A 13,217-nucleotide genomic window follows, 5' to 3' on the forward strand; every position below is an offset into this window, starting at 1 on the left:
TAGTACCCCCTTACCTAACACCGGCCACATTAACATACAGTCAGCCTGGACATACACTGAAAATCGTGGTCATATAGATTTAGGGTCAGGGGCATTGGGACCAGATTTAGGTCCATACTGGTAAAGTTGAAAGCATTATAGTCAAGGGATGTGGATAAAAAATGATTTGAAAACAAGAAGAGAAAATGGAATCAAAGAAAAAAAGCCTGAGTCTGGAGTGAGGCCAAGACCTAGACCATGTGAATGGTGGAGGGAGAAATGGGGAACAGGAAGGGAGGCAAAGAAGGCTTTGCTTTGCTGCTGTCAGTTGGACATTCCATTCAACTGCCCCTGGTGGGCATTCCGGCCCACTGAGCATGCCCAGTTTGTGTGACTGACTTTCACCAAGTAGAACAATCAACAAGATCACCATAAAGGCTTTACCAACACCAGGCCAGTAAAGTCACCACTGAAAACCATTCCCAAATTTGTGATCAATGGACCCAAGTTTAGGGAGAGGAACTCCTTTGGTCTACAAAAATGGTTTGAGTCCCAGTCTCTAATTTCTTCCTTCTCAGATACTCTGGTCTCCACCCAAGGGACAGTATTCGGTGAGATGCAGTCATTTTGTTGGTCAGCAGGAGCTCAGAAGCAAGAAAATGTCATAGTGGTAGAATACAGCGTCATCCTCCTCAATAGCAGCCCATCGCTGGAAGCTTCCAGATCACTGTGCCAATCAAGTAGAGGAGGGAATGTCCTTTAGAGAACCTTATGTGAGCCTTATGTGAGAAACTTGCCAACTTTCTTGTTCAATTTTTTAGCCATACTATTTCTGATATTTAGGTGCTGTCTCTTAGAGAGCCTAAAACAGCCAAGACATGACTCAGGACATGGAAGAATCTGCAGGTGAGCATCACGGGATCCTGAGGAGCTAAGTGTTTTGTGTCTGTACAATCATATCTATATGTGGGGAGGGGGATAGTGTGGGTCATTAAGGAAGATCTGTACACCTTAAAGATGTTATGAAAAGGTACACCAAAATAAGGTTATTTCTCTTTTACTCTCCTTTTATTCAAAAATAATAAAGCCACATTGATTGTAAAGGGCCATTGATAGACTAGGAGCCTGAGAGATAATCGTGCCCTACCTTTAAAAATATGTAGTCTACCTGAGAAGAAAGTGGCTACAGCACAAAGAAAGTCTTTTGTTTAACCTTAAATACTGGAAGAGTCCTTTGAAATATTTTCCCCTAATTTTCAAGGATGGTTGCCTATCTGCTTTGCCAAAACAGACTGTGCTAAACGGCTCTGTGGCTTGATTTGGAGGCTCACCTCTAAGAGTTTCTGTCTTGCCAACTTACCATGTGGCCTGAAATTGCTTAATTCCTTGGACTCAGTTTTTTTTCACTTTTCCAATGAGATTTATTCAAATATAAATATGCCTTGAAAGTGCAAGTCAAAATAATTTAGGTCATTATCAGAAAAGAGAAGTTTCAGGTACCTGAGTGGCTCAGGTGGTTAAGCGTCCAACTTCAGCACAGGTCATGACCTCATGGTTCGTGAATTTGAGCGCCATGTTGGGCTTTGTGCTGACAGCTCAGAGCCTGGAGCCTGCTTTGGATTCTGTGTCTCCCAGTCTCTCTCTCTGTCCCCCCCCACCCCCAACTCACACACTTGGCCTCTCTCTCTCTCAAAAATAAATAAACATTAAAAATCTTTTAAAAATAAAAATAAATAAATAAAAGTGAAGTTTCCATGAGCTTGGGACCAGAAAAGGAACCTGGCAGAAGGTTAGACAAAGGGAAAGAGAGGTAGGCGAGAGGTGGCCAAAGTATGGAAAACAACATGGGGGAGGTGCTGAGGGGGAAGTGAAAGTAAACCGTTATACCACACAATTGCCCTCTCACATTCAAGGGTGTAAGGGTTTAATCTCATGGCATCTGAGAGCTGAGCCTTAATAGAGAGAATGTATAGGGTGATACCTACATGACAGGTGAGATAATTAGCAATATAGCATCTCTTATCTTCCCCTTCCCCTTTAATTTACATTTTGAAAAAAATACTAAGTATCTGCTATTAGCAAGAATGTCAAGTATATGAAATATGAATAAGACACAGCTCCTGCCATCAGAGTTGGCAGTCAAGAAGAAGAAGCGGGGGCGCCTGGGTGGCTCAGCTGGTTAAGTGGCAACTTCGGCTCAGGTCATGATTTTGTGGTTTGTGAGTTCCAGCCCCACTTTGGGCTCTGTGTGGATAACTCAGAGACTGAAGCCTGCTTCAGATTCTGTCTCCCTCTCTCTCTACCCTTCTCTCTCTCTCTCTCTCTCTCTCTCTCTCTCTCTTTCTTTCTCTCCCTGAAAAATGAATAAACATTAAAAAAAGAAGAAGGGTGATAGGGGGCAAAGGAGAGAGAGAGGGAATGAGAGAGAGAAGGCAACAGAAAAAAATATTTCTATAACTATTGCATTGGAATTAATAGGAGAGCATTTCAGCAGAGACTTAATTCTTTTCCTGTTCATTTTAGATACTTTTGGAGATATTAACCTCACTCTAGGCATGCTGAACATGGAAGATAATATGAGTAAGGTAAGGAAAATATAGAAAAGTCTCTTTTGCATTTATTTTCTCTAATCTAATTGCAACATTTCATATACCTCTTTCTTTCTCTTGACTTCCTCTTTTCTCTCTGGCTTCTTATGTGGCATTCAATCATTCAGAAAATACAGTTATAATGGAAATCATTATAATGTTTAAACAATGACATTAGTATTTGAGAAATCAGAGTATTCAATTATGGAAGCTAGCAAAAGAATGCCCCTTTCTATAACCTTATACAGGCAGATGTGGTAAGAGGGGGATGTCAGACTCACAACCATGTGGATGAGTCCCCTCCTGTATAAGCTGAAACTTCCTAGGAAAATCCCAAAAGATCTCCCCTACTCATCTGTGATGCTGTTTCACAATTAGAGATTTATTTCTCTGGGATGTGAAGGCTTTCTTGGCTTCAAAAACCTTTTATAAAATAGTATCTACCTCCAAGGACACTTGTCTGGGAAGCAGCACACTAGATGCTTCCCAAACAATAGTGAATTGTATTATATTCACTCCTCACACCTTTATGAGGTAGGTATAGCTGTTTCCATTTCACAACTAAGAAGAGTGAGACCCAGAGCAGTTACATGACCAGAACAGCAGGACTACATCCAAACACAAGCCTGTCTGACTTTAAAAAAAAAAAAAAAAAAAAAATTGCTCCTAATCATGATTCAGTGCAGCCTCCCTGTGAAGGGCAGGGCCTACATACACCTTTATCAGTGGTTCTCAACCCTGAAGTGTATTGGAATCCCTTATGCAAGGGAGTTATTCCACACCTTCAACAGGGGCACAGTACCTCGAAGGCAACAGGCTTGAGGCTGTTGGGCATTTCAGAACACCAGTCTCTCATCTATCAAAGGCCATGTAGCCACCTAAGGGACCTTTCACATAGTGCCTGGCCAAGCCCCATGATTTCCAAAGGTTAAGATCTGTCCAAAAGAATTCACGACTTTCTCTCTACAAGGCGGAACTAAAGCCAAGGGCATAGAAATCTCTCGTAGGATCTAGCTTCATAGCTTATCAGCCTCCTTGGGAATCACAGTGTGCTCCTTATTACCATAGTCACTCCCTAGTGGTAGGAGCAGTAGTTAGGGTAATGGGCGTTTCCAGTCCCCTGAGGGCCCTACAACAGTGATTTTCAAGACTTTGATATGTTAGCTAGGGTGCCTCCACCTTCAGTTAGATGTCCTTGAAGTAATGCTGTCAGGTTAAGATAGTTTTCAGAAAGAACTTTGCTTTACATATAAGCCTTCACTCCTAAAGTTGCATATTATGTTCAGGAAGCCCCAGTTAAGGTATATAAAATCCATTGTAAAGTAGGAATACATTGCTCAGTTTGATGGTGTTATTCACTTGGACTTAATCTGATTCCTTTAGTTTTGTAACTCAAATTTCTGTGTATACACTTGTATGTCCACAGGAAGACATTTATAGTCATCTCACTTCCATCATTCAGAATACCGACATCTTGGATGATGCAATTGTCCAACGGTTGATTTATTATGCTTCTAAGGACATGAGAGACACCAATGTAAGTTTTATTCTTGATGATGAATCAATGTCAGGGCCAGCAAGAGGTCTTTAACTGACCCAGCTGCATCCACGTGGACATTTATAAGCTTCTTGTATGTTGCTGTCTGGACCTCAAATCACTTTCATTTGTTCATATATTATTACAATACCTATTATTTATCCCTTCACCGATAAGGAAACTGAGGCAAAGCTAAAAAAGACTTCAGAGATCATATTTACATGTTGATGTACATGTTGATGCTTAGAGACATTTTATTTTTTTTCAAAGTAACACAGCTATTGACAGAACAAGTAACTAGAACCCAGGTTCCTTTGTCTTCCCATATGAATTATGATTTCTTCATGTGTCTACTTATCTACATACGCTAGGCATTATACCTGAAAAATTATTTCTAGAAATAATTTGAGTCCTAAGATGTTATTTTCTTCCAGAAAGGATTTTTACTTGTTATCTGTGAAGGGTACTAACAATCCATGATTAATTTCAGGACTTGAGATTTTGGAGCTGGGGGTGGGGGAGGCAGGGCACATCTGTGACTCCAAGTTGGGCTACAGTTCATGGAGGGCCAATTGAACCTTTCATTTAAATGCAGGCTTTTGGGGTCTTAGACCAAAAGATGAGAAGTGGGATGACCAAGGTCTTCCCGTTTGTTAGTACTAAATTCTGTTTATTCTTCCCAAAATACTGCAAAGCAATCCCAACTATAGAACTTATCTCTCCGGATTGCCAATCTTTTCCAGATCTTAATTTAATAATTCATTCTACCCTTGTTGTGATTTTTTTATGAGTATATTTTTTAATATCTTGTCCGGCTCTTTTTATTTTCCTCAGCAGGAGAGTTCATCAAATTTACCTAGTTGAGCATTACCAAAAGCAGAAGTCCCTCCAAATATCTCCAGTATCAATGATAACTGGATCAGGACAATACTAAAACCTCAAACTCTAGACTCCTGGCCCCATTTCCCTTCCACCATTCCCTTCAGTCTTTCAACCGTAGTTGATTCATCACTTAAACACAAAACATAAATCCTAGGTTCATAGTGCCTGGCTAATTAGCAAGAAAACATATATTAACCTCATATTTATAAGAACCTTATTAAAACATGGCTTTAAACATTCATTAAAATTACATCTGGAGGTGCCTGGGTGGCTCAGTTGGTTGAGCTTCTGACTCTTGATTTGGGCTCAGGTCATGATCCCAGGGACATATGGGATCAAGCCCTTCACTGGTCTCCATGCTGAGCATGGAGCCTGCTTAGCATGGAGCCTGCTTAAGATACTCTCTTTCCTTCTGCCCCTTTTCCGTGCTCGTGCTCCTCTCTTAAAAAAAAATAAATAACCTCCATTTTGGCAGCTACTGACCCCTACTCTAGAGGCTTCCCCCCCCCCCCCCGCCACTGCCCCCGCTGGGAGAGTAACAGCCTGTTCTCTCTATCCCAAAGATAGAGAAGGGGAACTCATAATATTAGCTAGAGTGTTACCTCTCTGCAAACTCACTCTGCTCTTCCTCTAGTTGTTATCGTTATTTTCCTTTTCTTGCTCAGATCCTCAGAGAAACCAGAATGCTGGCAGGTGAGGTTTTGGTGTCTCTTGCTGCACATGATTTCAACTCTGTGATGTATGAAGTCCAAAGTAACTTCAGGATACTGGAGCTACCAAATGAATTCATTGTGCTTGCTTTGGCTGAACTGGCAACAAGCTACGGTATGGAGGGAATAACCGCCACATTTTCCTGGGAAACAACTACCCTGACTAATTGTCTAAACCAAATGGGTGCAAACAACAGAAAGGAGAACATACCTCCCTTCTGCTGTGCTAAAGAATAACAATAGCAGGATTTAGGCAGCTGTTTCTGAGCATAGATGAGTCTGCTGACTCACCATGAGTCCATGCTGCCCTGGATTTGGCTGGACTCCCTCCCACCCTCACCATCCCTTTCATCTGGCTTTGTTTTTGCAAAAGCCCTTTTTCTGGGAGGCACGTTCCACAAACCACTGGACATTTACATGAACTAAGGGTTTGTTATGATTTTTTTTTCTACACCATTTTACTTGACAGATATTTATTTGTTTGCTTGTTTACTTATTTATTGAGAGCCTATTACCTGTGCTAGGCCCTGGGGATGCAGGAAATTTCTGGTGGGAGAGATGGACATTAATAAAATAATTATCCACATAAGCAACTGCTACCAAAAAACAGGTACAGGTGACTTTATAGCTAGCACCTTATTTTAAACCGACCACTCCTTGATTCTCTAACTACAGACAGGCATTATGGCAAGAGAAGGATAGAGGCGGATATCTTCCTGCTGCACCTCGTCCATGCCCCCCATGCAGCCTTGAAATGCTGACATGAAGAGTCACAGAACATCCCAGTGTGAGGGGTTAATGCTTTTCTCCTCTTGTGCCCCTCTTGGCAGTGTCCCAGAGTATTCCCTTCATGATGATGACCCTGCTCACCATGCAAACCATGCTCAGGCTGGCCGAAGAGGAAAGGATGAAGGGAGTTTTCTGTATTGGTGGGTATCCCTATGGTTCCCTCTTTGTGAAGACCACACTATAAATCGAGCAAATGCTTTATTTTTCCTTTCACTCTTGTTCTGTTCTTTCTAACAATAATAGCTACCATTTATTGAGTGCCTACCCCATGGAAATTTCTCTCTCAATCCTCACTGCAATTATAATTCTATCTCTCTCCATCCTCAAAGCAAGGTAAGTACTATTACCCCATTTTACAGATGAGGAACTGAGGGTCATAGAAATTAAGGAATCTCCTTAAAGTGGTGACCGTCAATGAGATGGAGAGGTAGCATTCATGTCTAGGTGACCGCCCAGTCCATACTCTTTCCACTGCCCTAAAAGGCCTCCATTTCTACCCTCCTTCTTTAGTTCCATCACACTTTCCCCACAATGGTTCTAGGAGCTCACCAGCTCTTAGCAGCAGGCTAAATTTTGGCATTTCCTTATAACACAATATTGTAGTAATGATAAGTAAGCAAACTAATCAAAAATACAAACAATCATAAAATTAAGGAAAATAGGTAAACAAACTGTGGGTCACAAACCCCCTCTCCCCCCAAAACTAAAATACATCTACAGTAATCAAGAGTCTACAAAGAAGAACATGCCCTGGAATTCCTAGGAAAAAACATTTCCAGCACAGTGAGGGGCTTCTTGGAGGAGTCTGGAGAACTGGGCTCTTCTCTCTGATCATCCACTGAACCATCAGGTGACTCTGCCCTCTTTCAATCTCATTTTTCACCCGAAACGCATCAAGTAAAGGGATTACTAAGATCCCTCTCACCTCTGACGCCCCCAACACTACTGTTTTTGTAATATTTAAAAGCCCATGCTGTCAGGAATGTCATCTTGACCTATCAACCAAGTCTTTTCAGTTGTTTTGTCAATTTCTTCTTGTTTTGTCCTCAATGAAGGCAACATTTGTATCTGATACGTACTGAGAATTTACTATGTGCCTGAGTACTGCCTTGGGTATTTTAAGATTATTGTTTCCTTTAACCTTACAACAACCTATTAGGTAAGTAACATTTTTCCTCCATTTCACAGATGAGAAAATTGAGACGTAGAAAGGTTAACTGTTTGCCTGCGGTCACAGCTAGCATGCGACAGAGCCAGGATTTGAATTGTGACAGTCTGGCTCAATGACTTGAGCAATTACACTAGATTAGCCCACTTTTCAATGCCTTTAATTTCCTTACTTACTATCACAGCTAACATTGTGTTCTTGCAAATAAACTTTGGTGTCTGTAATAGCATTTCTACCTACAACATCAACAACCAACAGGGAAAAGGAAATAAAATTAGAAATCATCATGGCATTGAATAAGGGATTCTCTGTCTTTGTGTTATAAAGTTATCTAGCACCCTTTGGTCCTAAAGCAAATTTTGCCTGACTGCCACTACAGAACAGGTATAAAGTTTTGTAGTAATCCATCCATTCATCTAGCTCTTCATTCAACCAATCAGCCAATAAGCAGACATCGTGCTTGTTGTTTCAGATACCATCAATAGATAAGACATCCTTTCTCTCATGTTGTTTATAGGCCAGTGCAACACAAACATACATACACACACATACACACACACACACACACACAAGATTATGACAAAGCATAGCAGGGGATTATCAGTTTGAAGAGAAAATGAATTAGCCAGTTAATGGCCAGCTCTAAGATACTCAGGATGTTTCCGGAGTATTCTTTGCATGTGAGGTATCGTTAAGGAGTAAACTATGAATTTTCTTTGTCATCTAGTGAAACATGAGGGCTGAAGGAACAAAAACTATTATTTAATGCAGTTGATATAAGTATGTATAGGTTGGTGGTGCAAATATTTTTGCAGGCCCGACATTTTTTTAATTTTATTGAAGGGAAACAGACACATGGAAAAATACAGAAATCAGAAGTGTACAAGTTGATGAGTTGTCACAAAATGAACTTACTCATTTGACCACCACTCAGGTTAAGAAGCAGGACATTACTAGTACCCCAGAAGCCACCTCATCTTTTCTCCCAATCATCACCTTCTTCATCCTTTCCAAGGGTAACCACAACCTTGACAGCCATAGATTAGTTTTGTCAATTTTTGAGATCCTACACGTTGTTGTGTGAAACTGTAGTCCATGTTCATTTCTCTGTACTATTACGTGTCTGTACTACAATTTTTCCATCCTACCTGTTGGCAGATATTTAAACTGTTTCCTGTTTGAGACTATTACTAAAAAAAAAAAAAAAGTGAATATGAACATTCTTGTATAAGTTTTTTAGTTCCTAAATACTTGTGTAGCTAATGACTATATAATTAGGAGTGGAATTTCTGGGTCATGAAGAGCACATATTCAACTTTGGTAGATCACGTAAAACAGCTTTCTAAAATGTTTGTATCAATTCATGCTCCACTCCCCCCCACTCCAGGCAGTATGTGAAAATACCAACTGCACCTTAGTCTTACCAACATTTGAAATTGTCTGAAATTTTAGCAATTCTGGATGGTCTGTTGCAATATCTCATTATGGTTTTAATTTGCATTTCACTAATGTGGCTGAACACTTTTTATATGTTTATTTGGTACAGTCATAACATTTTACAGAAATTATTACACATTTGCTAATCACCAGTGCACTCTTCTCAAATTATTTTACGGTCCCTCCCATCTTTAAATTTTTCTCAGTCTGTGGTTGTTCTTAAAATGCAGCCCTTGAGAAGTTCAGCAAGGCCATTTACAAGTATGTCAACCACTGGAGAGACTTCCCCTATCCCAGATTGGACGCCAACCGACTATCTGACAAGATCTTCATGCTGTTCCGGTATATAATGGAGAAGTGGGCCCCCGTTACCTCACCCGTGCAAGTGAGTGGCGGCCTCAACATGTCTCAGGCTAGCTCTCTGTCCATGCTGGTTGAACTTGCTCCATTCTTTCTGATGTGATAATGAGTCTCAGTTGTTTTGGAATGCTCTGAGTTGTGATTTATCAGGTTTATCAAATATTTTGTTTTTCCTGTTTCAAATCACTGTTTATTCATTCCTGAACTAATATTTATTGAGTCCCCATGATATGCCAGACACTGTTCCAAATTCTGGGGATACAGCAGGGATTAAACAGACCAAAATCACCACTATCATGGAACCGACATTCCAATGTATGGAAAGAACAATAAATAAGTGAAAATGAGTAAAATATACAGAAAGTTAATTATTTCATGCCTTATATAACCCATAGCCCATATTTGGGATGAGCCATTGACTGAGAGAAACAACAGGCCACAGAAATTTCCTATGTCTATGAAGATGACAATGAAATAAAATAACATCTAAAGAATGTGCATGACTGCTTCAAAATATTGTAATGTCTTGCACAGAATAGGTAACAAAGTACATTCACATATAATCCCTTGCTTATCTTGCTTAATTGGTATAATTTTTTAATGTAGTATAAATTAAATCCTTTTTAGGTCCTTTATTGCTATATTATAAAAGATGCAACACATAGCCTTCTCCAGTTCAGTTTCTTTTCTATACTTTAAGCTACCAAAGCATTTATTTTTTTAATATGCTGGGGTAGTTAAATCATTAGCAAACATGGAACTTTTAAAATATCCTGTAGAAGTCTTCTCTTTAGGGCCCCTGAAAATCAAAATTCAATACAAATTTGCCAAGCACTTTCCTAGCTTCCCACAGAAAGAGTTAGACAAGTGACTAGAAGGTACACAAAAGTAATAAGGGAACACAGAGAGAGAAGCACTTAACTCCTGTGGTGAGTACTGGAAAGGCCATGACATTGAAACTGAGCTTGCAGCCTATAAAGACATTCACTGCAGGCAAGATGCATTCCCTAAAGAGGCAATAAAACCCACTGAAGCATAGGCTGAGATGAGATAACATGCACACTTGAGTGAGCCCAGTGGGAGAAAGAGAAGGGGAGAAGAGAAAGGGGAATATAAAGGGGCAGAAATAAATGAAACCAGATAGGTGGTCTTGGCCATACAATGAAGGGCCTTGAATGCTACACAGGAGCTTGGACTTTTTTTAAATAGGAAATGAGAGACCTTTGAAAGGGTTCTAAGCAAGGAATAATTTTCAAGAAGCAAAGGGAGATCTATGGAGTATTGTTCCAGTGCTCAAGCAAGAATAATCTTGAAAAGTGTCCATTGCTTGGAAATGTCCAATTCCTTAAAAGAATCGTCCAGCTGACACACAGTTGGGTGAAATAAATGGTTGTTATCATGAGCCACTAAGTTTTGAGATGCTTTGCTGTATGACAAAACTTAGCAGGCAGAAAAAAATTCATCATATAATATTAGGTAGAAAAAGCAGAATGTAGAACTATAAAGAATAACACTAATTTTTTAAAAAATTAAAATGTATGGAGAAAGTATAGAAAAGAAAATTTCAAATAAATAAAAATCATATTAAAATACACCAAACAGTGTATAGTCATGAGTACTATAGATACTATTAGCAATGTGAATACTGTGTTTTCTTCTTCATCATAACTTTTGTGATTTCTAAACTTTTATAATCAACCTATTTACACTTATATTTTATACATGTTCATTTTTTGTGTCAATAGAAGCCAGATTATAATGGATTGAGGAATAAATGAGAAGTGAGAAGTGGAGATAGCAAATGCAGACCTCTCTTTCAGAGAGCTTTGCTTTTTTTGCTTGTTTCAAGTTTTTATTTAAATTCTAGTTAATTAACATATAGTGTAATATTGGTTTCAGGAGTAGAATTTACTGATTCAGCATTTCCACTTTTTTAAGGAAAGAAACAGAATCGGGGTCTAAGTAATACGGAGTCAAATAATTTTTTTTAAACATGAGGGAAATTCGGGGCGCCTGGGTGGCTCAGTCGGTTGGGCGCCCGACTTCAGCTCAGGTCATGATCTCACAGTTCGTGAGTTCGAGCCTCGTGTAGGGCTCTGTGCTGACAGCTCGGAGCCTGGAGCCTGCTTCAGATTCTGTGTCTCCTTCTCTCTCTGGCCCTCCCCTGTTCATGCTCTGTCTCTGTCTCAAAAATAAATAAAAACATTTAAAAATTTTTAAAAAAATAAATATGAGGGAAATTTTAAATCTGTTAGCATATTGAAAGAAAGTGACCATTAGAGAAAGGTTTAAGAAATCTTTTTTTTTTTAATGGTTATATTTATTTTTGAGACAGAGAGAGACAGAGCATGAACAGGGGAGGGGCAGAGAGAAAGGGAGACATAGAATCCAAAGCAGGCTCCAGGCTCTGAGCTATCAGCACAGAGCCCCACGCGGGGCTCGAGCTCATCAACCGCGAGATCATGACCTGAGCCGAAGTCCGACGCTCAACCGACTGAGCCACCCAGGCACCCCAAGAACTCTTTTCTTAAGAAAGACATAGGGAGACAGGGAAAATACTAAAATGAGTAATAGTACAGATATACGTGTAGATATAGCTATAAATACAAATATAAATATAATTGCCTCGTGCAATGATCTTAACCTAACCATTTTTTGAAGGAATCTTTCTTGGTTGAAAACAGTGAGGAAAGTTTTTGGGGGTTGTCTGAAGCCCCTGATATTCTGAGAAATGTACAAAAAACATAGTGAAATATTAGAAACGGTATTTGTTTGCTGCCTCCGCAGACTTTGGCCATTGTTAAGGCGCATGGCCCCACAGTGAGCCTGCTGCTTCATCGGGAAGACCTCTGCGAATATGCCCTGGACCAGGTACCCTGGCTCCTGAACCAGTATAAAGACAAAGAGATTGATTTCCACGTCACTCAGGTAAGAGCCATGCCCTAAAGGAACTGATTCAGAGTCTACTGGCAACCATCCTGAAACACAGTAAATCCCAAGAGGTCCAAGGGAACTGAAATACTGGTTTGGGCAGCTGAACTTAAATATTTTTTGAGGAATAGGAGGTAGAGAAGAGGTTGGCATAGCTGGGTGATGGAATCTCCAAAAAGAGATTAAGAATTTTCTTTTCAAGCTGCTGAGGCACGAATCACTAAAGAAAACTGGTAACTGCAGGAAGGTGATGGGTTTGTTTGCCTCACAAAACATAATTATTTGTCTTCCACATCCTGTGCTGCTGCTTCACAGGCAGCCTCCAACTAACGTTTGAGAGCTTTCATTCTAGAGTCTAAAACAAATATTGACCGCGGTGGTCCTTTATGATGCTGCCCTTCCAAAGGGCTTGAGAAAAACCATCTTTATCAATTTACTCCACCAGGTAAGAAAACCCTGCTGTCAGATCTGATTGTTTCACTTTCACTGGTTTTCTGTTGTTAACATCTCCCTCCTGGTTCTTCTTTCTCATTCAGGTGTGCAGAGTTTCAGAGCCTCCAGTAAAGGAAAATGAAATTGAAGCTTCAAGCTGTTTCCTCATTCTAGGTAGGACCCAGCATCCAGAGGGTTTTCAATAAAAATGTTTCCCAGGGATGATGACAACAATGATGAAGGGTGTGCAAACTATCACATTAGTTATTTCACACACACACACACACACACACACACACACACACACAACAAACTCACAGTATTCTGTGCCTCTCCCTATCCTACCCATTCCCAAGAGAAGCGCAACAGGTAGGGGAATCAATTACTCTGGTTTCCCCGGAAGT

The 13,217-nt window shown here is 40.1% G+C and overlaps 1 protein-coding gene across 5 annotated transcripts in view; it reads left to right on the top strand.

The window, feature by feature from the left end:
• The first annotated feature begins 365 nt into the window (after window positions 1-365).
• MROH2B (maestro heat like repeat family member 2B) overlaps window positions 366-13,217 on the top strand; it is a 72,400-nt gene continuing 59,548 nt past the window's right edge. The window contains exons 1-10 of one of the 5 annotated variants that reach the window (XM_042995864.1): window positions 367-752; window positions 837-885; window positions 2,503-2,564; window positions 3,994-4,104; window positions 5,652-5,811; window positions 6,527-6,625; window positions 9,321-9,475; window positions 12,238-12,378; window positions 12,734-12,826; window positions 12,918-12,987. In XM_042995864.1, coding sequence (XP_042851798.1) covers window positions 858-885; window positions 2,503-2,564; window positions 3,994-4,104; window positions 5,652-5,811; window positions 6,527-6,625; window positions 9,321-9,475; window positions 12,238-12,378; window positions 12,734-12,826; window positions 12,918-12,987 — 919 coding nt within the window. In that variant the 5' untranslated portion in view covers window positions 367-752; window positions 837-857. Of the gene's footprint in view, window positions 886-2,502; window positions 2,565-3,993; window positions 4,105-5,651; window positions 5,812-6,526; window positions 6,626-9,320; window positions 9,476-12,237; window positions 12,379-12,733; window positions 12,827-12,917; window positions 12,988-13,217 lie in introns of all 5 variants that reach the window. The other 4 variants (XM_042995873.1, XM_042995881.1, XM_042995890.1 and 1 more) reach the window with 4 other exon arrangements.

This window comes from Panthera tigris, chromosome A1 (assembly GCF_018350195.1).
Source record: "Panthera tigris isolate Pti1 chromosome A1, P.tigris_Pti1_mat1.1, whole genome shotgun sequence".
Lineage (NCBI taxonomy): Eukaryota > Metazoa > Chordata > Mammalia > Carnivora > Felidae > Panthera > Panthera tigris.